We start from the raw sequence: 27609 nt of genomic DNA, 5'->3' as shown, positions 1-27609 counted from the left end.
ACATTAAGAGACCAACCTAACACTTTTATGCCGGCCTCGGTGGCCGAGCGTGTTGGGTGGTTGACTCAACCCGCTTTGATCCAGAGGTCTCGGGTTCGAGTCCCGGCGAGGGCATGGGTGTGTTTTAATGTCCGCAACAGACTGTGATGGGTTGCAAGTAACTCATAAAATAACGAATATTTAACAGTTTTATTTAATTATTTACATAAATGCTAATACAAATCGCAGGAAAATAGATTTACTTTTTTGTTCTTGCTACAATATTTTACTCTTTAAATTTAATTTTGCACTAAAAAAATAGCATGTACACTAAGATATAAATTGACATACACAACAAAAACATATGAACATGATTTAAAAGTAAAGCAAAAGTTGCTCTACCCAGTGGGTTATTTTTTTATGAACTCATTAACGAGCGGTCTCAGGTCCAAATTATCAAGCACGGTTTGATGTATGTGGAGTACCGCTAAGCTGCTTAGTCTCTTCTGCCCCATTGTAGATCTCAAATATGGCTTTAGTCGGCTAATAGCACTGAATGACCTTTCGACTGTGGGTGTCGTCACTGGCACAGTGTGGAGGACCATCATGAATTTGGTTCCTGGAGGGTGCTGTCTTCCAAAAGAAACTTCCTTATGTCACGCATGGTAGTTAGAACCACTTTCTTCTGTTTGGCGATATCACCAAGCATGGACATGTGTAATGAGATCCTATCGGCATCCAAATCTTTGCGAAAGAATTCTTGCGTTTGATGAAAGTTTGTTGTGCAACTGTTCACAGCTGAGATGCATTCTTTCTCTACGGCTGTTACTTTTTGTAGTCCTGTAGATTCATGTCCTTGTTTAACACATGATTTTGCTGTGTCACACACGTCAGTGTATATTGATTTATAATACTATTTTGGAGTGTAGAACTTGTGATGTTTGGCAGCATCCGGATTTTCAAGTCTCTTAGGGACGTGACGTTGCCGGGGCAATTCTGGCTCAACGAGGCTCGGTTTGCCCTCTGTGAATTTCAGCCAGAATTGTTCGAAACACATTCGCTTTTCTTGAAAGATGTCAGTCAAGTATTTTAGTTTTGATTCCACTTCTGTAGCACCAATGCGTGGAAACTGAATCTTACAGTTTACCTCTTCTATTGGACCCATCACATGGCAGTAGAGGGAGAGAAAGAAAAATGTCTTGAAGTGAAGCATTGTCTCCAGATATCCAGCACATTTTAATGTTGCGTCAGTAGAATCTTCTTCAGAACATTTCTCAAGAAAATTGAGAAGGTTTTCATAGTTCCTTAAGATCTGTTGCATACTGGGCTCTCAACGTCCACCGACGAGGGCAAAGTGGTCGCAGTCCAGTATGGCCAGCCTTCTCATTTACATCAAAAATATTCCTAAATATTTGCATTCTTTTAGGGGATTCCCAAACAGTCTTTAACAAGTCGTTGGCTAAATTCATTATGTCTCTGATTAATATATGTATAATAGTAAATAATAATTATATACTTAGTATATAGTTATAAGTCATGTGTTTTGCTGTCTCCGGTCATAGCCCCCCCCCCCAAAGTTGATGGTCTAGAACATTTCAAAGGTGTATTTAAAGTTAAGTTCATGTGGCCCAATTCAGAGTAAACTTTACAAGAGAAGCAAAATAATATATTAGATCCTCTTAAGCAAAATTATTTGGGGGGCTCTGCCCCCACATCATTAAAATTGGGGGGGGGGCTCGAGCCCCCCTAAGCCCCATGGAGTCGGCGCCTATGAAGGGAAGCCACCCCCCCTTTTTAAGGAATTTATTTCTCGAGCTATATGTTTCTAAATTTGATTTTGTTATTATTAATTGTACAATTTTCAGTGCGATCGCATTGGAAGTCAGTGTGCTTGTCACAACCCAGAAGTGTTCGTGACTGTACAATACTTGGAAATTTTTGCCTAAATCAAAATGTTCCTACCATGCGACTTATTCAGATATATCAAGCGGGTATCTGAGTATTTATAATTGCGTAATATATTTTGTTTATCGTAATTACGTGTGAACGTGTGAAGCATGGTTGCATATATTCATGACAATTTTTTATCAGGGTTTGCACCCTGCACTGTTTCAACACTCAAGATGAAACCGAGACGAGAAAGCGATGGATGTTTACAAATCGAGACGAGAACGAGACAAGACGAGAGACTGCCAAGTTTCGTCTAGTCTCGATATGACCACTGAATGGTCAATGCTATCGCCAGACCCGTACCCATGGGAGGAGCCATGGGGCAACGCCCACCATCGAACTATGAAATATTTTAATGTAAACCTATAGAAACCTACGAAAATAATATTGACGATATCTTTTTAGACTTCGCAAGAATTTCGATTTGCATAAATGAATCGTTTGTTATGGAGAGAGGCAGGCTTCAGAACTCTGAAGTCAGCAATAACTGGTAATTTTATTTTCCTAACCTTTGCTGCAAAGCTGTCAGATGTTCCTATTTAGTCAGGACAGTACATTCTTTTAAATCCATTTTTTGTCTTTTTTTAGTCCAGTCCTGATTACTTTGTGACCGCAAATTGAAGCTATAAAGAATCCTTGGCTTGTGTGTGTGTGTTTATTCGAGTCTGTGTTTAATATCTATAAACATCTGCATGCTATATTTGCAACGCTACAACGTAGGATTACATCCTATTCTGTCAACCTTTCAGAAAAAATCTAGATCCGCCTATACCAAGGCGCATGCTGAGAGTAAAACGAAAGGTGTAGCTTTGAATATTCTCCTGTTAAATAAAAGAATGTCTTCCTTCCATGTACCAAGAACCGACATTAGGAAGTCACGAAAAAAAAAAGATTGAGACGTATGTTTCGCGCACGTGACGAGGAAACTCCAGCCGAACAGCGTGGGTGAACCAGAACCAGACCTAAAGACTCCAGTGAGTTTCCAGTCCGCTATGTTACCCGCTACTTCTATAGAAACTGTTATGCAAATATTGGCGTTCCAGGATATTCTTCCACGTCCGATTGATAAATTGTATATTAACAGTATGAAGCCATCGAGAAAAGCAAGAAAGCTGAGGAAAGTATCCAATGTCAGAAAACTACTTAATAACACTCATATCACCCACCCCCTCTCTCACACACAGAACATCTGTATCTCATATTTTGTAAGAAAATCCATGCTTCTTCGAGGGGAGGGGGGAGTTAAGGGCACAATATTATCAACAGTTGTTATAATCATCTACGAATAAATCCCTTTTTTTGGAAGACATATAAATAAAACTTGCAAATAACACTAAAATGTTACTAAGTTTATATTGTTTAATTGTACTTCTTTTAATAATTTGGAAACTTTCAAGTTTTTATGTGTCACAAGCGTACGTTCAATACTTGGATATGGGCATGGTTTGTGATACTCAGCAGCTCAATGCCATATGACAGAAATACAGAAGGTTGTTTCACGTTGATGGTAACGATTTCGATCACCAGGGAGCATCACGTAGGCACAGCACAGAGCAGCCAGAGCCAGTAGGACGAAAGTACTGTGTGTTGACTTTCAATGACGATGGTTGGTGTGTGAGTGAGTGTTTATATGGCACCAAAAATTCCAGTATTTTGGGAGGGGTACATCTGTGCCCTTTCCGACGTTGGTTATAGTTATAGCCAGATAATTAAACAGTGCCACATGAAAGCATTACATGTGTCAAAGAAGGGCATCAATGCAGTGTTGAATCGCCATAAAGCTTGCACCGTACCTGTTGCTGGAACCAGTCAAAGTGGGCCTCGGACATATCGGAAGCCCAAGCGTTCCTCCGATGTTGTGCGGAAAGTGAGATCCTTGGTGTGATGTGAAAACTCTGCAACGCAAAGAGTGATTGCACAGGCAGTGCAATGTTTCCCTGCAACTGTGAATCGCATCATAGCCCAAGATTTACAACTTGTGCGGAAACACAAGGCTCAAGTTCATAAGTTGCGTGCCTCACATGTCCAGGAGAGGAAGACCAACAGTCGGAAGCTCTACGAACGGCATCTGGCAGGGGACCGCTGGAAGTATGTGGTGTCCCTGGATGAAGCATGGTTGTATCTGTCGGGATGTGGTAAAAAAAAAAAGGGGCCATCTACTATCGTCCACGTGATGCAAGAGGTCGATCTGAGTGGGTACGTGAATGTGCTGAAAGTTTTCCACGCGAGTTCATGGTTGTTGTTGGTGGTTACTGCCATAACGGCAAACTTCCACTGCGCAGAGTGGGAGAAAAGGCTAAAATAAATGCAGCCTATTACCAGACGAATATTTTGGAGCCACTTTACAGACATGATATTCCTTCTCTCTATGGCAGCGACACATCTCGTGTTGTCATCCACCAGGACAAGGCTTCCAGTCATACGGCAAAGTCCACGCAGGCATACATGGATTGGATGGCACGTGAAACGGGCATTCATGCAATCCCCTTTACATACATCCCTGTGAAATCCCCCGATGCCTCTTCCATGGATTTTTGTGGGTTTCCGTTGTTGAAACGAGCCTTGGGAAGCAGACGGCCCCGCACAATTGAGGTTCTTTGGAAAGCTTGTCAGGAGGAATATGATCGTTTGGACCAATGTGTTCAACGCAGTCTCCTCCAATGGAAACTCCGCTGCAGGGCCATTGCTGCAAGACAGGGGTATCACGTGGAGCACTACCGCTCGTGACGTCACGGTTTTTCTTAAGGTGAGGTGGGTTCTAACTTTTTTACCATGGACGTGAAACGACCTTCTGTAGAATCGATTCAGATACTGTTTGTCAGATTACTGTGAACGAAAATTCGAAGTTGCCATGTAGCATGTAAATACGAGGAATGGTTGGAAATATTAATGTACAAACTCTGTTTTTAAGAAGGAGTAAAGAAAATAAGCAAATTTGTACAGAAAATGCTCTGATCGAAGAGTGATATTGACTATTTCTTGAAAGCAATTACTTACAAGTTCACAAAATATAGACACAATTCACTGTTCTCTGTAAATTGTCCCAATGGTAAAAATTCTAATAAGTAATTTAAATAATGATCTAATTGTAGAAATATTGGCCATGGTACTGCATATGGCCATTGCTGTGCTCAGCACTAAATAGAAATATCATTATTACAATACACTAAATAGAAGCAAACAAAATAATATTATAATTATAAACACGTCGTTCCCAATGAATTTGATGTATACTTGTTGGCTCTATTGAATTTTCATTTTCATATTGTTAGTTGTTTTCTCAGTCTTCAACTAATTGTTATTTTCTATATGTAACTAACATTATTAACATATCGTAAATTAACATTCTTGTATCTTTGGTGCTAGAAGGACGAAACGAGAATTGCTATGATGATTTCCCATTGTACAAACTTCTAACATTGAATTTATACATGTATTGCTCTGTCTTAGCCAACAAAAACAATCACTTAAAATATTGTTTTAGTTTTGCTTGATAATATGTTGAATTATTAGTTTCACGATTGTTAATGTGTTGCATTGTTAGCATTTGAAATCTACGAATTTGCTTCAGAAATTAGTTTACGTTTTAATATCTAATTGAAATGGTTGTTAAATAGAATTGTGACTGTTGTAGGGGAGTAGTACATTTATCATTGTGTCTTGTGTGGGGATCGTGGTACCCCGCAGGTATAGTTCCAAACGGTATAGGTCGTCTGTCTTGACCACGACCATCGACTCAGTGCTCATGCGCTGACTGGACAAGTTCATCGGAAACGTAGGGATGAAATGGAGAAGGGAAACAGGTTCCGTGAAAATCATCTGCTGTTGAAAAACATTGACGTTTCACACAGAGTAGCGTTTGTAAGTATAGTTGTTTTTTTTTTAATAATACTAACTGTAACGGAGTTTCAATCCAAGTTATCAAAATGTACTTTACGACACTTATTGTTAACTTGAAAATATGTAACGCGGAGGAAAAGCTCAATTTGGAAATTCTGTTTCCAATGTGTGTTCTCTGGATGCTAAGGTGAAAGAATTTTCGTGGAGGCGCCCAAGGCAAGGACTCTGGGCTTGGAACGCAGTCGAACTAGAAATAAGTTATTGTCGAGTGAATTAATCTTGTTGTGCTTGAATGGAAGAGAAAGAAGCATCCGAGTTAAATCCAATCAGAAGTTTGAGGGAAATAAAAGTGCAACTTTGAAGCCAAAATTACCGTAAATTTGGCTTTTATGAAACATTTGGCGAGGGTGTTGTGGGTGTGGATATCATTGCATCCAATCAATCAAGGTCTGTGGAAAAACACGATTTGGGACGCTTCTAACCCATCACGGTGGAAATGAGGGGAATTTTTCGTAATCAGCGTCGCCAAACGGCAATGAGGAGAAGCTTGCACAGCTGGGACGAATCTACAACTCGTGCAATACATTTCATTACCGTGAACTGACAGAGTTACACGTCTGTGAAACACCACCATTATTTCCATAGAGGTTCTTAAAACTGCATGTAAACTGTAAGTAGGTTGTCTGTTTTTCGTTTTTTGACCGAGTTAGTTTCTTTGAGTTCGTTTTCTATGTCCACTTTATGCACAGTAAGGCTAATCGGGACTGGACCTACAGTTTTAAAGTGGGATTCGAACAACTAGTGCCGCCACCGGGTATGGAGCCTGGGACTCCTTTATCGTGTCAGCGATATATCGCCGATATCACGAAACGGATAAAATACCGTATCGTATTTTCTTGACGATATATCGCCTACGATTACAAGGCAATGGCGTTACCACTTTGTATAACCGAGACTCGATATACGTAGTATTAGTCAGTCTTTCTATTAAAAAAAAATACGTCGGTCTTCCACCTATCGATGTTAACCGCGACGACGAGGATGAATTGGTGAAATAGCTAAGACGAACGTAGACTCATACCACCCAAATAACCGATTGTAATGCGTGGTCACCTCGCCTCCGGAGGTGCAGGGTTCGAATCCCTGCATTTCCATAAGTTTTGGTCTACAGAGAAAACAAAGCGGTGTAAAATGTGAAACCTAGCGCGGCTCTAATAACTCCGAACGTAGACTAGCTTCCCCCCACCCCCCATTCCACTACAATTTTCCTCATTCTCTACACCAATGAATATGGCACGCAATTGCAAGAAATGTTCGCTGTTAATTACATTCTCTGGCATTTGTTAATTAATTATCCTTTCTAAAATGCCAATCATTTTCTCAAACATGCAAGCTTTTTTTCTTAAAAAAAAAGGGAAGCATTTTACCGGAACTGGCGAAATTGTGCTGGTATTGACGCGGTGCAAATCATCTGGAATTCTCGGCGCGTGGTCATCGCCCGGCTGTTCACTCCGTTTCCTCTGACGCATCTAAGTTTTCCTCTAGTGCCAACAGGTGTCGCAAGTGGGTGAGTCAGAAATAAAGTCAGCGCTCACGGTTGGAAACACTGTCCGCCAACCTTTGCCGCAGTGTAGCGCTCTTCGCGAACGTTGCTCGCCGACCGTGCAGTTTCATTTTTTCAGGTGGTGACTTCTGCGAGACAAGTCTGTGGGGTGCGTGGCGTGAGTACGGTCAGTCACTCGTCCCAAGTTCACCTGCCGTCCACGTGAGCGACATGTCGCGGATTGGGTGCGAAGCAAGGACGTCACGGTGCGTGTCGGTGCTTGCGATGTGAAGTGCGTGAGTGTGTGTGCGTGTGCATAAGGGGGGGAGAGAGCGACAATATCTGTGTGGCCCATTCAATCGCAAATGTTGTACTCCGTGACCTTCTCGTGTGGTTCTACCTTGACGGATGCTGTGAATGAAAAGATTCCATTGTGACCGCTGGAGCAGGATGGAGAGACGCGTCAGATTCCAGGATCTGGACAACATCCTCAGGAGCAAGTTCTTGTAAGTAATCCAAACACAACGTTGCCATGTTGTCGCATGCTCTACTTAATGAGCTTTTAGTTGCAAATGTCTTGAGCATTTCACACACCGCTGACCGAAATTAACGTCCAGATAACTGCATTTTCCAAATAGTGAAATTAGAATATTTATGCTGTGTGACGCGAAAGATATCCGTGAGCAACTATGATAAAGCTATGGTTAGGGCAACATTTCCATTTACCTGGAAATCCTAAAAACTCCTGAAAAGTTCGGGAAAAATAAAGTTTTTTTGAACTTCAGAGCTTCTATGAAAGACATACCTGTGAACAACTCTGATAGATCTATGGTAGACAACATTTCTATTGGCCTGGAAATCAAAAAAATCTTGAAAAGTTCGGGAAAAATCAAGTTTTTTTTTTAAACTTCAGAGTTTCTATGAAAGACATTTCCGTGAACAACTCATAGATCTATGGTTAGGGCAACATTTCTATTTACCTCGAAATCAAAAAAATCTTGAAAGGTTCTGTAAAAATCAAGTTTTTTTTTTTTTTAACTGCAGAGCTTCTATGAAAGACATATCCGTGAACAACTCGGATAGATCTATGGCTAGGGCAACATTTCTATTGACCTGGAAATCCAGTGAAAAATCAAGTTTCTTCTAACCTCAGAGATTCTACAGATAGAAGACATTCCAGATAAAAATGATTTTATAGTCAGTTTATTGTTGATTTATTTTGAACACATGGTTGAATTCATTTTGTTTTCTTCAGTAGCAAGTGCATTGAACACTAGCACGTAAAATGGTCTGAAAATTTATTTTACAATTGCCTGTAAAACAAGGAAAAGTTACGGAATGTGTTTTGTCAAAATAAGTGCGAACCTTGGGTAATCAAGGGTTCGGATCACCGTAAACTGTACAGCTTTAACTACGTATAAAGCAGACGTTACACTATTCCATATATGGGCACGTTAAATAGTTTTCAGCTACCAAAGCTTCTTATAGTCCATAAAAATGCCAAATTATTGTGATTCTGCACCGCACATCATTTATGAAAATTGGTCAGTTAATTTCTTAAAAATATATTTATGCTTTCTAAATCCTTCCCGCATTCTACAAATTGGGTAACTTCCTCTGTCTTGACTCCAGTGCATGGTATCGTTTGTAGGAAACTTTATCCTTGCATGTTTTCGTATGTATCTGTGGGAATTGGTATGGTGAAATGGGAAACAAAATTGCAATATGGAAGCTAGCGTTAGACGAAAACAAGGAAATGTCGTACAATGTTTGCTCATTTATATCAAACGTGGATTTCTGTCTTCTGTCGACAAACCACGTCATCCTGGCAGCTGCATGCGCCAAGCTGCTACGTCATCTGCCCTTCAGAATGCAATATTCGCATTTGACGGATAGGTGACTTTGAAACAAAAGTTTTGAGTTTTTGTTTTATGTTAATTTTACACACAAGAGGCCAATCGGGATTGATTCCACGGTTTAGATTGGGATTCTAACCACTATGTACCTCCACCGGGGTCGATACCCCTTGTTTGCAAGACGACAACGTCACCGCTATGCCATTGGAAGGCCCTTTAAAATACATGTGTTACAATCGCCGCGTCCTGGCATCAATTACAAAGTACAATATTCCATTGGATTCAGTGGTTGACAACTAATTTAAACCTTGTTTAATATTTGTCAAACTATTGCTCTTTATGATGATGCTATAATTAGCTTATTGGTATTTACTTTCAAGGGTAGCTATTCATTAATGTGCAATGTTTTTTTAAAAAAATAGTATCTGCGCATCGAGTTGTAAAAGAAAATATTGGGCCACAATCTCACGAAGATTGATACCACTGCCCTAGTCAGAAGGGGCCAATAGTTGGAACATGTAGCCACGCTTCCTTCAAACAATAGCATACGTTGGTTCTGTCTAGAATTCGAAAGTTGCTGTTTGAATGGAATTGTACTTAGAAATTTGATTATTCCTATAATGAAGTTGTAACTGGGACATTGAAAACCAATTTCTATGTTCGCGACTATCCAAAAGTGGCAGAAAAGCGAAGTAAAATAAACCAAATCAATTAATCAATTGTGAAAGTGCGTTAATACTTTGCTACAGTACCGTACCGCTTGAAGTAGATAAAATCGTGTAGTGAAAGACACGTAACTTAATCGGGTAAGTGTGCGGATTGCCTAACGTTTAGGCGCATGTATGTGTAAATTAAATGCAAGTGGGTGAGGGAACCGAATAATCGAACTGCCCTGGAAATGGGCATCGTTCATTTCCAATCGAAGAAATAAAAACTTATTTTAGTAGTCGAAAATAGAAGTAAAATTCAGTTAATATTCCAGCAAAGTAGAGAGAGAGAGAGGTCGAAAAATAATGCAAAAATGCAAAAGCAGGACAAAAGTTCGTGTTGTCATATTTATAGCATTTAATCCAAATAATAAATTGTTGGAGTTTTAAATGGTCTAAAAATGGGGATTTTATTTCAGTAAAAACGTAATATATATATATATCCTGGAAAATCACTGATCTGGTGTAGGATAGCCCCAAAGATATAATAATAATGAATTGGCATAAAATATTATTACTATTAGTTTATAAATATTAATTATTTATAATTCTTATTACTGTTGTCAACGCTCTGGTGCCTGTACCTATAACCAGGATAATCCTCTGTGGAGCTTTTGCTGTGTCGTCCATAGGTGCTCCTGATTGTCCCTTCATCCCTCGCATCATATAATTCATCCCCATCATCGCGTATAGCCAAAAGTGGCGTAAACGTGACGTATAATAACCTATTTCAATCAATCAATCATACGCATGTCAACAACCTGACACCTCCCGTAATTGGAGCACAAATTGCTTGTGTGAGCTTATCACCAGACAGTGAAACAACAGTGTTGCCATATGTAAATGTTAAATGCCTGGGCAAGCAAGAGCATCTGTTGCATCGAAATGCATACATCAGAGATGGACCAACTCCCCGAGCCATTGGGCTACTTCAGACATTTGAAACTGGCATGGCGAGCTACAAAGTGTGGATTTTATATATTTCGTGGGTCATAAAAAAATTTAAGATGCGGTGAAGTTGTTCTTTTTAACTAACAAATGGACGAAGTATTTTTAAAAGTTATGATGAGTTTTACTTCTGTTTGTGAAATATTTAACTAAGGAATGTTAGAGATCTTTTTAGTTACTACTTCCGGAAGTTCAGACTAAACACACTTTTGATTGGAAGTTGCCTCTACCTGCAAACAGGTCGATTGAGATAATTTATTTTGCCTCGTAGGTCCGTACTGGTACGAATTTTTACCTCAAATTATTAGTTATTTGCCTTTACCCTTCCATTCTGGTTTGCTTTCAAAACGCATTTATTTGGGCAGAACGGAATCCTCATGTCTGGTTTTTATCTCCTTTGTAACCTTTGTGATCCTCCTTTCACATAAATTCGCTTTATCATGGCTCAGAAAAGTTGCCTTGAACTTAAGGCCGTAAATATAATTCTCTTCTCAACGAACTGTTGTATAATCATGTATGCACAATAATTCCATTCATTGTCAAGATAACAAGAGGATAAAAACTTCTAATGTAAAGTCCAATGATATATTTAAACCCAATTCTTAAATCATGAAATAATAAGGTTGTAATCTTCTATACAAATAAGGCAGTGTAATACATTAAGGTATCAGATTTAGTGGTCAACCGGTACCTGAACTCCTTCGAGCATCAATGTTATGTTGTTATTAGAAAAGCTTTTACAAGCAGTTAAGGCAATCAGGGCCGGATTTAACTTTGCCGCCCCTAGGCCAAACAAGCTGCCGCCCCCATACCGTTTATCAAGAATGAAAAAATAATCATTACTTTCTGTATTACTATTTTTACTATTAACGGCATGCAGTATTAATTAAATGATAGTTATATACACAAAATATAACAAAGCGATATGACATAAATCAACAATAATACCGAAATACTTGGCTTGTTTCAACTCTTTAATAATTTATTTAAGAGCATGATCACTCATTAAAGTAACTAGTTCCTCGTATATAGTTTTAGAAAGATACGATGTTTTCCCAGAACCCACGTTACTATATATGTCCTCAGGTGTTGTGAGGGCCGAATTCAGGAAGATACTCAAGAGAACCGAGAAAATTACCATTGTTAGGACTTCCTATGTGCTCGTCTGTCCCTCGGAAACTTAGTCCCTTCAGTGCTAAAAACTTGACTATCGCAACAATCAGTTTTAAAATATTCTTCCAATAGTTGCATTCCTCTTCTAACTGCTCCACCAGATGAAAGTCTACCCGTGATTTTGAATTCCCCCTCAGCTTAAGGTTCTTCTCACTTATTTTGTGTTGAGGTGAACTACATTTGTCATTCCATTCGTGTGTCCGGAGAAGTAAAGAGGCAATCCGAGAATTAGGTAGGCTATTCCTTATAAATTTAAAACAAACAATCGTGCCACCCCTACCAAAGTGCCGCTCTGCCCGGGCCTATGAGGCCTATTGGGAAATCCGGGCCTGCAATTAATTAAAGGTAAAGATAAGCTCAAGTTCGTAAGCATACGAAAAGTAAAGAAGGCAGGCATTGAAACACTCGTAGTGTTTCTCTTCCCAGGTTTTATTTCACATTTCATATACCACACTCTTGTCACGTGACAGAAAGAGTACTTATCAATGCGCATGCTCAAAGTTGTAGCCAATTTAACTAAAAGGCCTTCAGCCTTTACGCCCTCTCTAATTGCTAGGTAGACCCATCTTATGATGCGTACGACTCTCGGTAATCTGGTGCAATGTGCAAATTTATTGCATTACGTTAATTTCTACATATAATCAGATGTTCCGTATAATCCGAGGCAAAACTAATGTCACTTTGAGAAGTGTCGGATTAGTAATTTAATTTAGATTGATTTAGTTTATTTTAATTCGCTTTTTCTGCCACTTTTTTTGCTAAGCGCCAAGATGAGGATGAATGACATGATGAAATCGATGAAGGGACACTCGCAAAGAACACTTACGCCCTTGATGGGATTCGAATCCGGCACCCCTGGCGTCGGCAACTATTGTTAAAAATATTGGATTTACCGATCAGAATAATATCTGCATTTAATTCAAAATATCTTCATCAAGGTCCAAAAAAGGGGTAAGAGGGCAAACTACTTTTTATTATTAGACATCCAGAGTTCGATTCCTGATTAGAGAACATACAGTTGCTCCGATCCTACTTTACACTTTGCAATTCCAGACTACCCTATCTGTGCATGAAGTGACCTTAAATCGTGTATTTCTGTTTGCGTCGCTTTTCTGCCACTTTTGGCTAATCTCGAGGATGGGGATATGATGAAAGGGATGAAGGGACAATCACACATAACACCAATGACCATCCTTGGCCTCCCCGATGGCGCAGTGGTAGCGTCGTCGCCTTGTAATCAAGGGAACCTGGGTTCGATACCAGGTGGAGGCATAAGTTGTTCGGATCCCACTTTAAACTGTAGGTCCAGCCCCGATTAGCCTTACTGTGCATAAAGTGGACTTAAAACACCAAATCAATCAATCAAACCAATGTCCATAATGGCCTGGATTCAAACACTGGACCCGTGGTGTCTTACAGCGCTGTGCCTTAATCTTTGTGTTTCGAGATTTCCGTGCCGGAAAAGTTGTGTGATGGAGAATGTATCGTTGTGGCCAAATAATACTCGTCTGGATTATTCAGAGCATGTTTGGTGATTCAATGTACGGGTAGATTTGTGGCCACAAGAGACTGCTACACGTCACTATTAGTGATGGAAAACCAAGCGGACTGCTCTTTGTTGCGTATTGAGCGCTGTCGTCGGAGCACCTGTTGCTCCTCTAGATTCCGAGAACTCGTTACGAAGATCGATCGCTCTCATCGCAAGGCCATTCGCTCATCTTTAATGCTTCACCTCGGGGAAATTACAGGTCGACAGGCAATGCTATACGTTTGCTTGCGGAACTTTCACGACGAACCTCTGCCATACCTTCTTTCCTCTGCCATACCTTCTTTCCTCTGCCTTTCCTTCTTTCCTCTGCCTTTCCTTCTTTCCTCTGCCTTTCCTTCTTTCCTCTGCATTTCCTTCTTTTCTCTTAATTTCCTTCTTTGCTCTGATTTTCCTTCTTTCTCTTTCTCCCCCATTTTCTTCCATTCCTCTCTTTCATTCTCTATCGCGTCTTTCGTTCTCACATTCCATCTTTTCTTTCGTCCTTTTCCCTTCTCTTTTGATTTTTCCTTCTTTTCCCTTTTCTCACATTTTTCCTTTCCTTGTTTTCCACTGCTTTTTCCGTTGTTTTCCACTGCTTTTTTTCCTTATTTTCTACCCTTTTCTTGCTTGAATTCCACCGTTGTCTTTGCTTGTTTCCCTCCGCTTTCCTTGCTTGTTTCCCTCCGCTCTTTCCTTGCTTGTTTTCCACCGTTTTCCATGCTTGTTTCCCATCGTTTTCCATGCTTGTTTCCCACCGTTTTCCATGCTTGTTTCCCACCGTTTTCCATGCTTGTTTCCCACCGTTTTCCATGCTTGTTTTCCGCCGGTTTCCATGCTTGTTTTCCACTTCTTTCTGTCCTTTTTAACTACTTTCCTTGATGTCCACTTCCTTCTTTCCTCCTTTTCTCCTTACTTCTCTATTTCTTTTTATGTACCTAATACCGTTGTGAGGCTATGAAGAGGTCGGTAGCATCGTACCTTTCGCCTATCTCAGCAAAGACTTTGTCGAAAGTCTTCTTTGAGAAATGTTTCACTTGTGACGTAAGCATCGTGCAAAGCGGGCATGTTCATTTCACAGACATTACCTTTTTTTCAGGTTCCGTTAAATTTCAATGCGTTTCACTCCAGCAACTTGTTCTGCTGACGTCTGATGCATGGGATATCCGGTCGTTGGCTCTTGTCGATGACATCACCCGGCAGGAGAATTCCGCTACCAGCGATGCATCTGCATTCTCCAGAGTCCAGACTCAGCTGTTTCAAGACTCCGCTAGCATCATACCTTCTCCCATGGTCGTATTTAGAGTTGTTTTTTTTTAGGGTTCAAACTCCAACCCCCCTCCGAAACTTCTGTCATGTTGGATTAATGGAAATTCAGAAACCAAAATTTGTAACACATTTTCAAAAATATATTCTCAGTTTTATAAAAATACAACAGGGAGACTAATGCTGAAATTATCGATCTAGAATTTTCAAAAATTTGAATTCTGAAATTTGAGGGGAAACTGATTTAATTCTTGCAGCCCACCTGCAACTCCTTCATTTTCACTTCTGCTCTTTCCAGTCCTGCTCCTGGATCTGACTGAAAATTCCCTTGTGATTGTTCCAAAATTCCCAATGGTAACACTGTTAAACCTTGTTTCCATATTAATAAAACATTCTAATGCTGACAAGGCAAATTTATTGCATATAAAAAAATGAACTAAAAACATAACGTTTCCACCCTCTGACAGGGTCTTGTTCAGACAAAGATCTCTTTCAATTTATTGTGAATATTTGTCTGAAGAACACCCTGTCAGAGGGTGGAAACGTTATGTTTTTAGTTCATTTTTTTTATATACAATAAATTTCTCTTGGTCAGCATTTGAATGTTTTATTTTTTTTTTACCAAAATTCCCGTTCCAACGTTTTAATTCCCTGTTCGATATGGGTTTGAATCCCCATTGATAAGAGTTCAAACCTAGGATATGTAGCTTCGTAGCACGTTACGTTCACTATCCTTCACCCAGCGGTCGATATATGAATAGTACATATATTTAGCCTATATGCAGTCCTATAAAACACATATTTGTATAGCGCATAGTGGTTTTATATAATGCTGTTTGTTAAGCATAGTAACAATATGAGCGTCGGAAAGTGGGATTAAACTGCTCTATAGAACCCCCCTCCCCAGAATTGACATCGTTTATTGCAAGTTACAAAATAGCAGAACGTTTGTTAGTTTTATTGTTAATAACGAAAATAGTCCAGTTAGTTAGTATTCGAACAGAATAACCAAAGAAAAACTGCGTTAGATCGAAAAATTGAGGTTACAATTCAGGCACTAGGTTATGCTTTACCATTTAATCCAAAGAATAACTGGTTCCACAGTTTTCAAAAATCCAAAAATTAAGTTTTGTGAATGATCAAACAACCTAAACGTCATCACTAAAATTTCTCTTACTTTCAAAGCTCTTTCCTGAAGGTATTTAAAATTTAATAACAAAATATAATAACTGAGCATTTCAGTACACACTGCATGAAACATACAAAAAAAAAAACAATTGTGCTGCATATTCACAATTCTGATGGATAGAGTAGAAAATCTCCTCAAGGATATAAGGACAGCAATAATAATAATACATTAAAAAAATAGTTTATTATGAAATTTTAATGATTATTATTTAAAAATTATTGTTATTATTTCAATTATTCTAATTTCTTGCGACCCACATGGGAATAAATTTGAGTGAACCCCCAACCCGATTTTTTTTCCTGCCCACGGCCATGCCATGCCTTCTCCACAGGGATTTGTCTCTTAAGATCGCCTGGCGGTATTGAGGAAAAAATAGAGTTTTCCATGGGGGCGAAGTTTAGTTCGATGTCAGGGGAAGGCACGGTTGAACTCTGAACATACGAGGAAACTAATTCGTTATATTGAATCTGATTTGATGGATTGATTGATTCGGTTCATTTTACTTCTCATCTCTGCCACATTTGGCTGATCGCGAAGATTAGGATGAGTGATAATATGGTGAAATTGATGAAGGGTAACTCGCAAAGAACAGCAATACCCAGGCAGGGATTCGAACCCAGGACTCTTGATGTCGTTGCCCGCCGTGCTAACCACTACGCCACGGAGGTCTGCTAATATTGAATCTGAAACAATGCATTTGAAAACGTCCATAACTAGGAAAGTCGAGAACGTAAGGCGCTACTTAGCACAAGCAAGGAAATAATTTTTCAAGTTTACCCCATGTTTTTACATAGATATTTGGTAAGATACCAAGAATGTATTTAGGGAGATGTGGAGGTAGAACCCCACACATTGAATCTTGGTCAGACGTGAAGGTGATGTGATCAGCACCCGCTTCGGTTGCCTTTATCTTCCAGGTATCCATTTACTAGAGACTGGGAGAACCCCAGAGTTACTTAATACAGCGATAATCTCTAAGACCAAGGGAAATCGGTATCCCTCTTCTAGGATTGGATTTGGATTGATTTGGTGTTTTAAGTCCACTTTATGCACAGTAAGGGTAATTGGGACTGGACCTACAGCTTAAATTGGGATCCGAACCACTATGTGCCTCCACCAGGTATCGAACCCGGGACCCCTTGATTACAAGGCGACGACGCTACCACTGCGCCATCTGGGAGGCCCATCCCTCTTCTAGGATTGGAGTCATTGGCGTAACTACAGCGCCTTGAATAACGTATAGTGTGGAAAACGACCCAAGAAACTGGTTCCCCAGACGGATGAGAAACATAGATGGCAGTGCGATCGAACCAGGTGCTAATTTTGTTATGAAAGTAATGCGGCTTAGTTAGTTTTTGGAATATATTGTGTAGATTTGTTTGTCTAGAAAGGCGGTAAGTGAATTGATGGAAACAGTTATATTTGTGGAGTGATTTGCAGTCACGAAATGACATTAATTTGGAAAGAAAAGTAAAATAAAATTAATAAATAAATAGCATGCGTAACACAAGAAGAAACATCGCAAAGTGATTCCGGACGTCAGGTCTTGGACTGTGTACTAGAATTTTATTTTTCTATGTTATTAGAATATAAATAGTATCCTGGGAGATATTACATACCGAGGCGACAAACCACAAGTGTCGCTTGAAAGCGAGCAGTCGGAAATCAATGCAGCCTTTCGAACCGTAGGGACAAAAGCTCTGACTGCACAGTTTCCTCAAGGAGATTTTAGACCAAAGCGACACGCGACAAACGATACGAGGATTTCACACCAAAGCGACACGGGTCCTTCGGTCCAAGGCAACTTTCACACCGAAGCGACACATGTTGCTTGGAAACGAGCCAATCAAGAGCAACATTTCACATCGTAGCGGCATGACGGAAAGCACAGGCCAGCGTTGGGTTGGTGAAATCCTCAAGCGATAAGTGTCGCGTGCCCCTTGTCGCTTTGGTGCGCAATCATTGCATCGCGCATTCGCGAACAACAAACCACGGCAACATGTTGCAAGCTATTGAGGAAATGGCCCAGCTTGAGCGACGCACAAGCGACAAAGCGACACGTGTGACTTATCGTGTCGCCTAGATCTGTTGTTGTAATGTGCGGTTTTTCGTGTCGCCTATCTGTTGTTAGCACAATTAGCAGCGAACGCTTGCCAATAAACTGAAGGCACCATGTCGCTTGTCACTTAGTTGGGAACTCCCCCTGTATCGCGTCGCTTCGGTCTGAGCACCCTTCCTTTAAAGAGCTTACCGACCGAAGTAACAAGTAGCACGCGAATACGCCATATGAACGTGTCGTTTGCTGTTTGGACCCTTATGTGCAACGTATTTTTTCTCCCGTATTATTAACGAAAGTATGACGATAACAGGACGTTGTCGACTGCCTAGAACGTTCGTTAATATCTTCGCGACCACTGTACCAAATATCATAGCAATTATCACGTTCATAGAAATGCTTCATGTAAAAGAATCAGACGTTGCAGAGAAAACTCCATTTACTTCCATTATAAGCAGACGAATACCAATCACCGGGTTCAACACCATCGCCTCTAGCGGATCATTTTCGAGTGGAACCAGCCAGAGCGCGCAGAACAGTGCCGTTTTCCACACTACGTTATTCAAGGCGGTGTAGCGTAACTTAGGACCTAACTTTGGTGGCCAGAATCGATCCTGAAGCTTAACTTTGGTAATGGGAGGGGGAGGGGAGGCAAGAGTAAAAAAAAATCCATCCCATGAATATAACGTCAAGGATTATTTGCTGAATAAATGTTACATTTTCGAAATCACAAATATTACTCTTTCTTGCTTTGTAGCTCAAGTCTCAAGGTGTCGACAAAAGTACCTTAACTTGTAAATTTTAATAAACCTTAAAATTTTTGTCTTGCCCCCCCCCCCCCAGCTCATTCCCTTTATCCTCGTGAATGAATGAAGAAGCCTATCTTGGTCTTGTGTCGAAATAATACCAAATAAGAAAAATTGAAAAATATACGTATCAAAATGAACTAAAAATAGTGTTTTTCCACATTAACCCCCACCCCCCCGAACAAGTGGCACAATAATGCAAACAAAAGTCCCTCGGACAATAAATCTAGATCTCGTTCCGATATTAAAAACATGTCTCATTCTCGTCTCTATTTTCAAAGCATATCGATACGAGACCGAGAGTTCTCTTCTCGTATCATCCCTACTTTTCCGTGCAGTTATTGCCGGCATAAATGAAGCATGATAGAAAAGGATCATATCGACATCGTCATTAACGGAAACCCTTGCGTTGATGCAACGTGCGAATCCGTTGTGTATTGCTGGTTGTCTGACTGTAAGGATGACGTTGATTCAAAATCAGTTTGCTGTACCTGTATCGATTTGTTTGAAAACTCAAAACATTTGCGCGTGAGTGTACAGATCATTCTCTCCGCCGCACAAAATTTTATTATCCCTTCCTCTGGAGGTAAGGGAATGGTTCCTGCCTACGCGGAGTAGGTTTGTCCTGCGTCTGCTCCAAGAGCCTCTCAGCCCCAGAATGAATGAGCAAGGAGTTCATTCGCCTCTTCCAGCGTCTGGTCCGCAAGGTCAGAGGCACCTCGTCGTGACGCAGTGTTCCCAGAACTATTAAAATTTCAGGGAGGAGCTGATTTCTTGAGAGCAGATATGGCATTTCTCATCTACCCGAGCAATTAAGCGTCCTGGCGTGGGGTTGGGGTGTGCAGTGAAACGGTGACGTCAACCGAGAGAGAACGGAGATTTATCTTTCTCTGTAAGATACAGATGCAAGTAGGATTACAGAATGCTGGGTTGGAAATGTAGGCCATACGTCTCTTTACCTTCTTGGAGGATGTATTTTCACTACTTTGCTGTGAGCTTGTGAGATGACTTTCTACAGCATCGTCAAACGGTTAGGATTACCAGACACCCCTCTTCTCCAGAATATTTCGTACGTTCTTCTCTTATATCCGGCGTCCGGGAGAAATTGAAAAGAAAATCGCGCATTTTCTACATTTTAAGCATCACAATTTTCATTAAGGAAGTACATCTTTCAGTTGATGTACGGCTCCAGGGACCGTAGGCACGGGTGTTCTTTGCGAGTGTCCCTTCCTCAGATTTATCATATCACTCATCCTCATCGTCACGATTATCCAAAAGTGGAAGAAAAGCGACAATAAATCAAATCATTATTTTTCTTTGTCGTTTTTTAAGCTGGTGAAGGAGGAGAAACAACTAAAAAATAATCAAAATATAATCAATATTTAAAATAACATTTCAAGTTTCCTAGCTCAAGGGCCACCCAACTCTTTTTTCTCATGTCTTAACCTGGAAAGGAACCAAGTGATGTAATATATAATTTGCGACCCTTGCTATACAGTGGCAACAAACCTTGCAACACATACTCTGGTACCGCCGCATACTTGGAATACAAATGACAAGCGTGGCACAGTGCCACACACATATAACTGTGTGTGTTGGCGTTCACCAGCTTCAATGAATTTTGGATGTTTGCAAACTCTGTATCGAAAGTGATAACATGAGTCACATTTGCAGGAAGACTGGCTGCAGTTCATTGATGGAGGTGCGTCTTTCGAACAGATGAATTCTAACTATAATGTAAAATGTAAGTAATATTAAATGTGATCGTGAATGTCACCAATTAGCTTAGCGACTTCGAAAACTATGGATTTGACACTAATCTAGGTCATTTGTGGCATTTTATTTTTCATTCCCTCTCACCCCCCATGCCGATAGGTGATGAACTTGGAGTTGAACCGCATTGGGAGTGTCACGAAAACTATGGACTCCATTCGCAACACAGCCTGAATGTTAGACAACCCGAGAAACACTATCGTTGTGCGGATTGCATAGAGTCACGGATGTCTGTTTGTGCGGAATTTAATATCGGTGGTTCTCGATTTTTTACATGTCACCTCTTCCTACCCCACCCCTAGGGGTGCCAGGGGTGTCTTATCCCAAAATATTATTTCCAGATTGTAAGTGATACGTGTACAAAGTTTGGTTGAAATTGCTCCAGGCACTCGAGAGTTATGCCGGGACAAACAAATATACACCCCCCCCCCCCCAACACACACACATCCATTTTTATACGTATATATAGAAGATAGAAGATTAAGACTTCCTTTACACGGTTATTTAATTTCTTGCACCGATTACAAGTTTTTTAGGTTCGGTGTCTCTCCCACTTGAAATATTCCTTGGGAATCACTGAGGTGAGTAGGTTAGACATGCAGGCCCCTGGTATCAATTATACTGGACAAGTAGGAGGTTCTCTGAAATTTGTCATTTTTGCAGTTTTCATTAACAAATATTTTGTAGTAGAAATTCTGTAATTAATTGAAATTTGTCTGTGTTATAATGCAACATGCTAATGAAAGTCAGAACTTACTGAATTATTTAATGTTGGCTTTATGAAACCAATATTTCATTCGATCCATTCAAAATTATATTTGAGCAACCTAGATATAATTGAACCATTACTCTTTATGATTATTCCATAATTTATTAATATTAACTTTCAAGAGAACAAATTAATTGATGCACAAAGTTTAAGAAAATTAAATGGGTATTTACGAGTAAATTTGGAATCGGGGCATCGACTTTTTAAAAAAGAATTTAGCTATCAGGTCGGGAGCTGACGAAGGTTGAGAACCACTGGTTTAGACAGATTTAATGGCTTCTCTAGAAGTAACAATTATAAAATTGCACATTATGGGTCCGTGTCATCGAGTTTGCTTACAAATCGGCGACAAGTGAAGCATCGGGAGAATTGACGCATTATAATAGTGATAAAAAGATGTGTAAACATACATTCCCACCTTAAACACATTAAATATTTTCGAGAAAAATAAGTTTTCCAAAAATTCCGGAAAAGAGGGAGGGGAGGGGGCTCCTCTAATACCGTACGCGCTACGTCTTTATCTGCCCAAAACCTCTTTCGTGTGTCTGTATTGACGTTGTGCGAATTTGATCGTAGACGTGCAGGAAGTTTAAACAGAGATAGGGAAAGCAATCTCTTCCGTTCTAAATAAGAGATAACAGACAGTGCTGGTGGCTCTCACCGTTGAATAGACTCAGCCAGCTTCTCGAATTGGAAGAACATGTAACAGAGGTGAGGCTGTTTTCATCTATTTTCATTTCTTTATTAATACATTTTGAGATTTTTTAGCTGATACTTAGTGTTTCGGAAGCCAAGTGCGTAGGCTGTAATTTATCCTGGGGGTAGAGGCGTCAATATCCTTATATTGTAAATAGGCGCTAATTTATTTCCATCTCTCGTGGCTCGAAGCAAATTGCTCAAGAATATTTGTTTTTCAATATTTCTGAGTTATAAGCTATACTGTAGATAAATTGTTTTCGTCTTGTGTTCACCAATTTCACAAAGCTTCACTGAGTCCAATGCAAATTGTATGACATGGCAATTTCACTCGAAGGATGGCACATTTTACTTTGTAACTCAAGATTACCAAAATAACCATGTTTTACACCCGAGTCCTTCAATTAACGTGCATTATTGTTATATTCAAGCGTATAAAAGTTACTTTTAGTTTCAATAGTAGCACAGAAATCAATCAGGTGGACCCTGTGCTCATCTGAGCAAACTTTTACTTCTGTCAGAATTATTTTTTAAAGAAAGGCAAATTCGACAGTAAAATCTTTTCTAATTACATATAATATTGAAAACCAAGAACAATGTTAACAAAATAAATAAATAAATTTCACGTAAAAACTTGATATGACTTAAAGAAACGATTGATATCAAGGACGTCGCCCGATGTTTTTGCTTGGGGCTCAAAGATGGCAAAATATCTTTAAAACCATCCATTTAATGCAAAATTGAGTATAACAACCAACAATTTAAACAAATTTACTATTGTAAAATTAACTTGAAATTAAAAGACAAGTCATTGGAATTCGTTATTAATAGTAACATCAATTGTGGAAAATATAGAAAAGAGTGGGGATTATTTTCCTGGTTGGAAAGTGAATTGTTCAGCTTATCTCACCTCGGTGTGAAAATAGTATTAGTTTCTGAAGGCTCGTTTCCACGTGACGCTTGTCACTCGGTCTGAAAGTTCCCTTACGATTAAAAAAAGTCACGTGGTTTTCCTGACGACTCTTTTCGTATCGAAATTTAGATTAGTTTGTGAGGATGTTTCACCTTAAAGGCAAAGAAATAATAATAATAGTTTATTGTTTTAATGCAGGGCACAGCAATGGCTAGTTACAGCATCACGTCCACTATTCCTACAGTTATTTCACAACACATCATTTAAATTATTTATAAGGGTTGTTACCATCGTTACAATACTGAAAGGTAATTGTGTCGTGTTCTATATTAGGAACCTTGTAAGCGTTAGCCCTCAAGAAATATTCACTATCACATAATAATAATAATCTAAGTTCACCCAGTTTAAAAAAAATCTAACTGACACGGTTAAAAGTGCTCCTGTGAACAGCTTTCAGTCGTGTGGAAACTACTTGACTCAGCATAAATTCTGCTGAAACCTCTTGAGAGAGTCCAGTGGTGTCTTGGGTTGATGTACTCTTTTCAATTTGCTGCTGTCCCAGCGCCTATGTGGCAGTACAATTCCCCTTTGTTCCAATGGCGGATTATTGACCTTTAGTGGGATTGAACAAGCTCACTCTCTTTTAACTCTCAATCCATCTCCACGTTCATTGAAGATGTAGACATCGAGAGGGAAATATACCAAAGGTTCCGGATTCGAGTCCCAGGAATGGGTGTTCAATTGTCAGTCTGTCTTCATCAAATCAGCCGTAATCATCGTTACGATTAACCTAAAGGTGCATAAAGTGGCGTAAATTAAGATAAATGCAAACTGTTACTATTATGCGTGTGACTCCTGTCTGTCTCCTTCAAGTATTGGTAAGTTTAGGAGTCGCTAGTTTGATTCCGCCCTAAGACACTGGCGTTGCGTTCTTTCCTCTATCTGTTTCATCACTTCATGAAGATCAAAATGCATACCATTAGTTCTGAGCCTATGCCAGATATACCCACAGCTAGCGTTACTTAGAAATTGAACCAAATGAAAGTTCTTGGGGATTTTTTAAAATTTTAATATATATTTTTTTCTTGTAACTACCATATCGACCTACAAGATTTTTTGATATAAGATATTCATAATTTCTATAAGATAATAATTTGATCACAAAGTCTATATATCCCCACATGCATAATTTCAGGATAATTATATTCGTGAAAGTGTCGCTTTGCATTTTGCGGAGTCTGAATATCTGAAAGCATCGGTAATTAATTTCCCTCTATACTTCCAGATACCCACGTAACGTCTCAGCTCTAGTTACAATTTATCTTGGCAGCTACATAAACGAAGACTAAACACAAAGGAGTCTGAGTACATTCCCAACTGGGAATCGAACACAGGATCTTTGATTACAATGCTATAGTATCAACCACTATGCTATCGGAGTCCGAAGAATCAGAACTGAAACTAAGGAGCCGTAATTGTCGTCTAAAAGGCCTTCAACAATGCTTTACGAAACAATGAAGAAGAGCTCTTCTTTTTTGAGAGATGTCGTTTCTGAAAGTGGCGGTACCTGGCGGCAAAATTAGTTAATATGAGGACGTGTACCACCAAATTGAAACCCAAGAGTTTGACTTTAGATAAATGTCAGTTTACCCTGTTATGTCTTTAAGCAATTTCATTTGTTGGCATCAAGGGTGGGTGAAATGTGTACAGGCGGGCTCTCTTCTGTGTCTATGACTGCTTAAGATTCTGCCTTTCTTCTGTTCTTTCTTTCTTGTTTTGTTTCCTTATAGTTATCTCCCCTCTCTCCTCTTTATTGTTTTTCTCTTGCTTTGTTTATTTTTGTTTCTCTCTCTCTTCCAATCTTTTCTTTCCTCCCTCCGTGTCGTTATTGTCATTTTCTCGGCTTGTTTCTGTCGCGCACCTTTGTATTATAAATGATTCAGCAAATACTCATGTAGGCTATTGTAGTGGGTACGATGTTGGGCATCCCCAATGGCGTAGAATTAACGTTTTAGGATTGTAATAAAGGTGTGATGAGTTCTATTCCTGTGGAGATACATAATGGTTCAGATCCACTGTAAACTGTAGGTCCAGTCCCAATTAGCTGTCCATAAAGTCGACTGAAAACAAGCTTAAACGAATTCACCTGATGGCAACATCCCTGTGTATGTATTTATCCTCCACAAGTGTACCAATACGAACACGCTGTAGACTAGACTAAGGGGACTAGAGCTCTTCTAGTCGAAATTCAACCGAACCTCAATAGGTTCCACCAGAAAAACAACCAATATTACATTATTGCTGATTCGAGTGCTACAATCAGCCAGCCACTTTACTTAACAAGACTGCCCGACGTTCCTAGCCGAGATGCTTGTGGCAATTGTGGACAGAAACTTCCACCAATTGATTTATTGTTGACGTAACAGGTGGCGGCATCCATCGGGGGGAAGGAAATCACACTCGTGGCAAATTAGGAGCGGTTGTCTATTGGATGAGGCTGCTCGCGTTTGGTTAGACAAGTGTGCGGTTTGTAAGGATTGAGTGCAGTGCTCGGAAATGGCTGACAAAAGAAGGAACAGCATGTTTCTCGTTTCCAGAAGGCGTCGCTCTCTTTTGCCGTAAGTTGAGAATTCTTTCTTACCTTATGCGCTCCTTACACGGTGCGCGTGTCGCAAGGATGGATTGATGGGAGGGGTTTCTGAGACCAAGCGTGGAATTGCAACTTTTCTGCTTTTGATATTCAGAAGGGTTTTAACATCCAGCCTCCGTTATCAACGTAGGGTACTACAAGGTTCAGCGTAGAGGAGTAGCATAACTGAGTTAGTTACGCTATGTTTGCTATGATCGTTATTTATGCTACGTTCGTTACACCCGATAGCCACACAGACAACTGCTTTGTATGAAATTGTTACTGGATAATGTGTTCTGGGAGAATAGTGATGATTCTGACGATGATTTACCTTTGTTACAGTTTTTGCGCAAAAACAAAAGAAAGTGGGTGCACGGCGTTAATTTGAAGAAAACCAAGTTTGGTGAATTTCGTAATTTGATAAAACAGTTACGTGAAAATGGAGTCAAATTTAATTTTCAAATTAATACGAATTAGTTTGTTCATATTTTTATCACTGGAAGCATGGATAGTTTTTAACTTCTTCAGTTAACTGTTCAACCAATCCTACGCCAGTGGACGTATTTATCAAATCGTTCCGGTGGAAGCACAATACTAGAAACGGTGATTATGTAAAATCACTGTTGTGACGAGTCTAGAATTTCCCCATACAAATACTGTTGCTAAGGGTTAAGTTCGGTGTAGCAAGAATTCATTCCCGATGCAGTTAGCTTTTAAACTGTAGATTCACAAGTCATAACACCACTTTACATCAAGGCAGTAAATTATTTTATTGCACACGTTAGAACATGGAACGGACGATTAAAAGCAAGTATAGACGTGACCTTGGCCAACGTATCATTTCCTCTTCCCGCAAACCAAGTGAGTGAATCCAGTTCGCCATGGACGAATGAAAATTTTTTGCATTGTTATTAATGTTGTGTAGCTTATTTAGATTTATTTTATTTGGAGATAATAACCACATTTCACAAATTCGCCTGTAATTTAAATTAGGTCACTGGCAAGAGGGATGCTTTCTACTTTTCTGTGCGTCCAAACGTTGAGAATACTGGTTATTCACTGCAATTTTCATCACTGGAAAATGCTTAGAAACCATAGTGCTCTCTCTGCAAAACAACGATGTACAGACACGCATATACAGGGTGACTGGTAATTAGATGTATTCCCTGAAAGCCAGTCACCCTGTATATATTACAGTTTACAAATTCTCAGCACTTGATTGCTGCATTCTTTGTGCCTCCGTAATTGAAGATAATTTTTGATCTTCAGGCCAAACTGAACTCGAAGTTGCATCATAATTTGTTTATAAATGCGATAAGGACGTCAATAGTGGCTATTTCTAGTTATATTGGCAACCGTAGCAATATTGCGTTAAATTAAGGTTTTCTAAATACTGTTACAATTCTCAAGTGAGTTTCATTTTTTGCATATTTGCATATTATCAAGCTTTTTCAGACATTATGCAATTAACGATTTATTATAATTAATCATATTGACAACGAATAAAAGTCTCCCTGTTAGCGTATTTTTTAACGCCTTGTAATCAAGGGATCCCGAACTACTGTAGGTCCAGTCTCGATTAGCTTATCCGAGCAAACTTTATAAGCTTTGAATGATAACTCTTTTAATTTTACAGTCAGCCCCTTGGCGGGTTTGTGAGCGTAGCGCTCCACGAATCCTGACTGTATGGGTGGGTAGACGTTTCCTTGTTTCATCACCCATCCTCTTAGGCTCGGTGTCAAAACGTGTTAAACTTGCCTCCAGGTACACATTAATTTGAGGCTGGGTGAGCCCCCAGATAAGCTTTTTGCCGGAAAAATTCCGACCATAGATCACCCACCTCGGGGGATCGAACTCGGGTCTCCCGCGAGGCAGTCAGACGCCCTATAGACTTTTTCTAAAGCGGTAGTATCCCCCGTTAATCGTTTTTTTTTCTTGGTTTTCTCATGTTAATTTTGACTAAATTCTGTCTACTTTCGATCTCGTCACCG

At 39.7% G+C, this 27609-nt stretch overlaps 1 protein-coding gene across 6 annotated transcripts in view; it reads left to right on the top strand.

Annotated features, from left to right (window-relative positions):
* LOC146001631 (sodium-driven chloride bicarbonate exchanger-like) overlaps positions 1-27609 on the top strand; it is a 263578-nt gene that overhangs the window by 52232 nt on the left and 183737 nt on the right. The window contains exons 1-2 of one of the 6 annotated variants that reach the window (XM_083139188.1): positions 6394-6439; positions 7452-7818. The exons of 2 other annotated variants lie outside the window; for them this stretch is intronic. In XM_083139188.1, coding sequence (XP_082995314.1) covers positions 7730-7818 — 89 coding nt within the window. In that variant the 5' untranslated portion in view covers positions 6394-6439; positions 7452-7729. Of the gene's footprint in view, positions 1-6379; positions 6440-7305; positions 7819-25505; positions 25608-27609 lie in introns of those variants that run through there. 3 more of the 6 variants (XM_083139197.1, XM_083139187.1, XM_083139190.1) reach the window with 3 other exon arrangements.

Source organism: Lepisma saccharinum, chromosome 17 (genome assembly GCF_977018435.1).
Source record: "Lepisma saccharinum chromosome 17, izLepSacc3.1, whole genome shotgun sequence".
In the NCBI taxonomy this organism is placed as follows: Eukaryota; Metazoa; Arthropoda; class Insecta; order Zygentoma; family Lepismatidae; genus Lepisma; species Lepisma saccharinum.
This window is presented reverse-complemented; position numbering and strand designations above follow the sequence as displayed.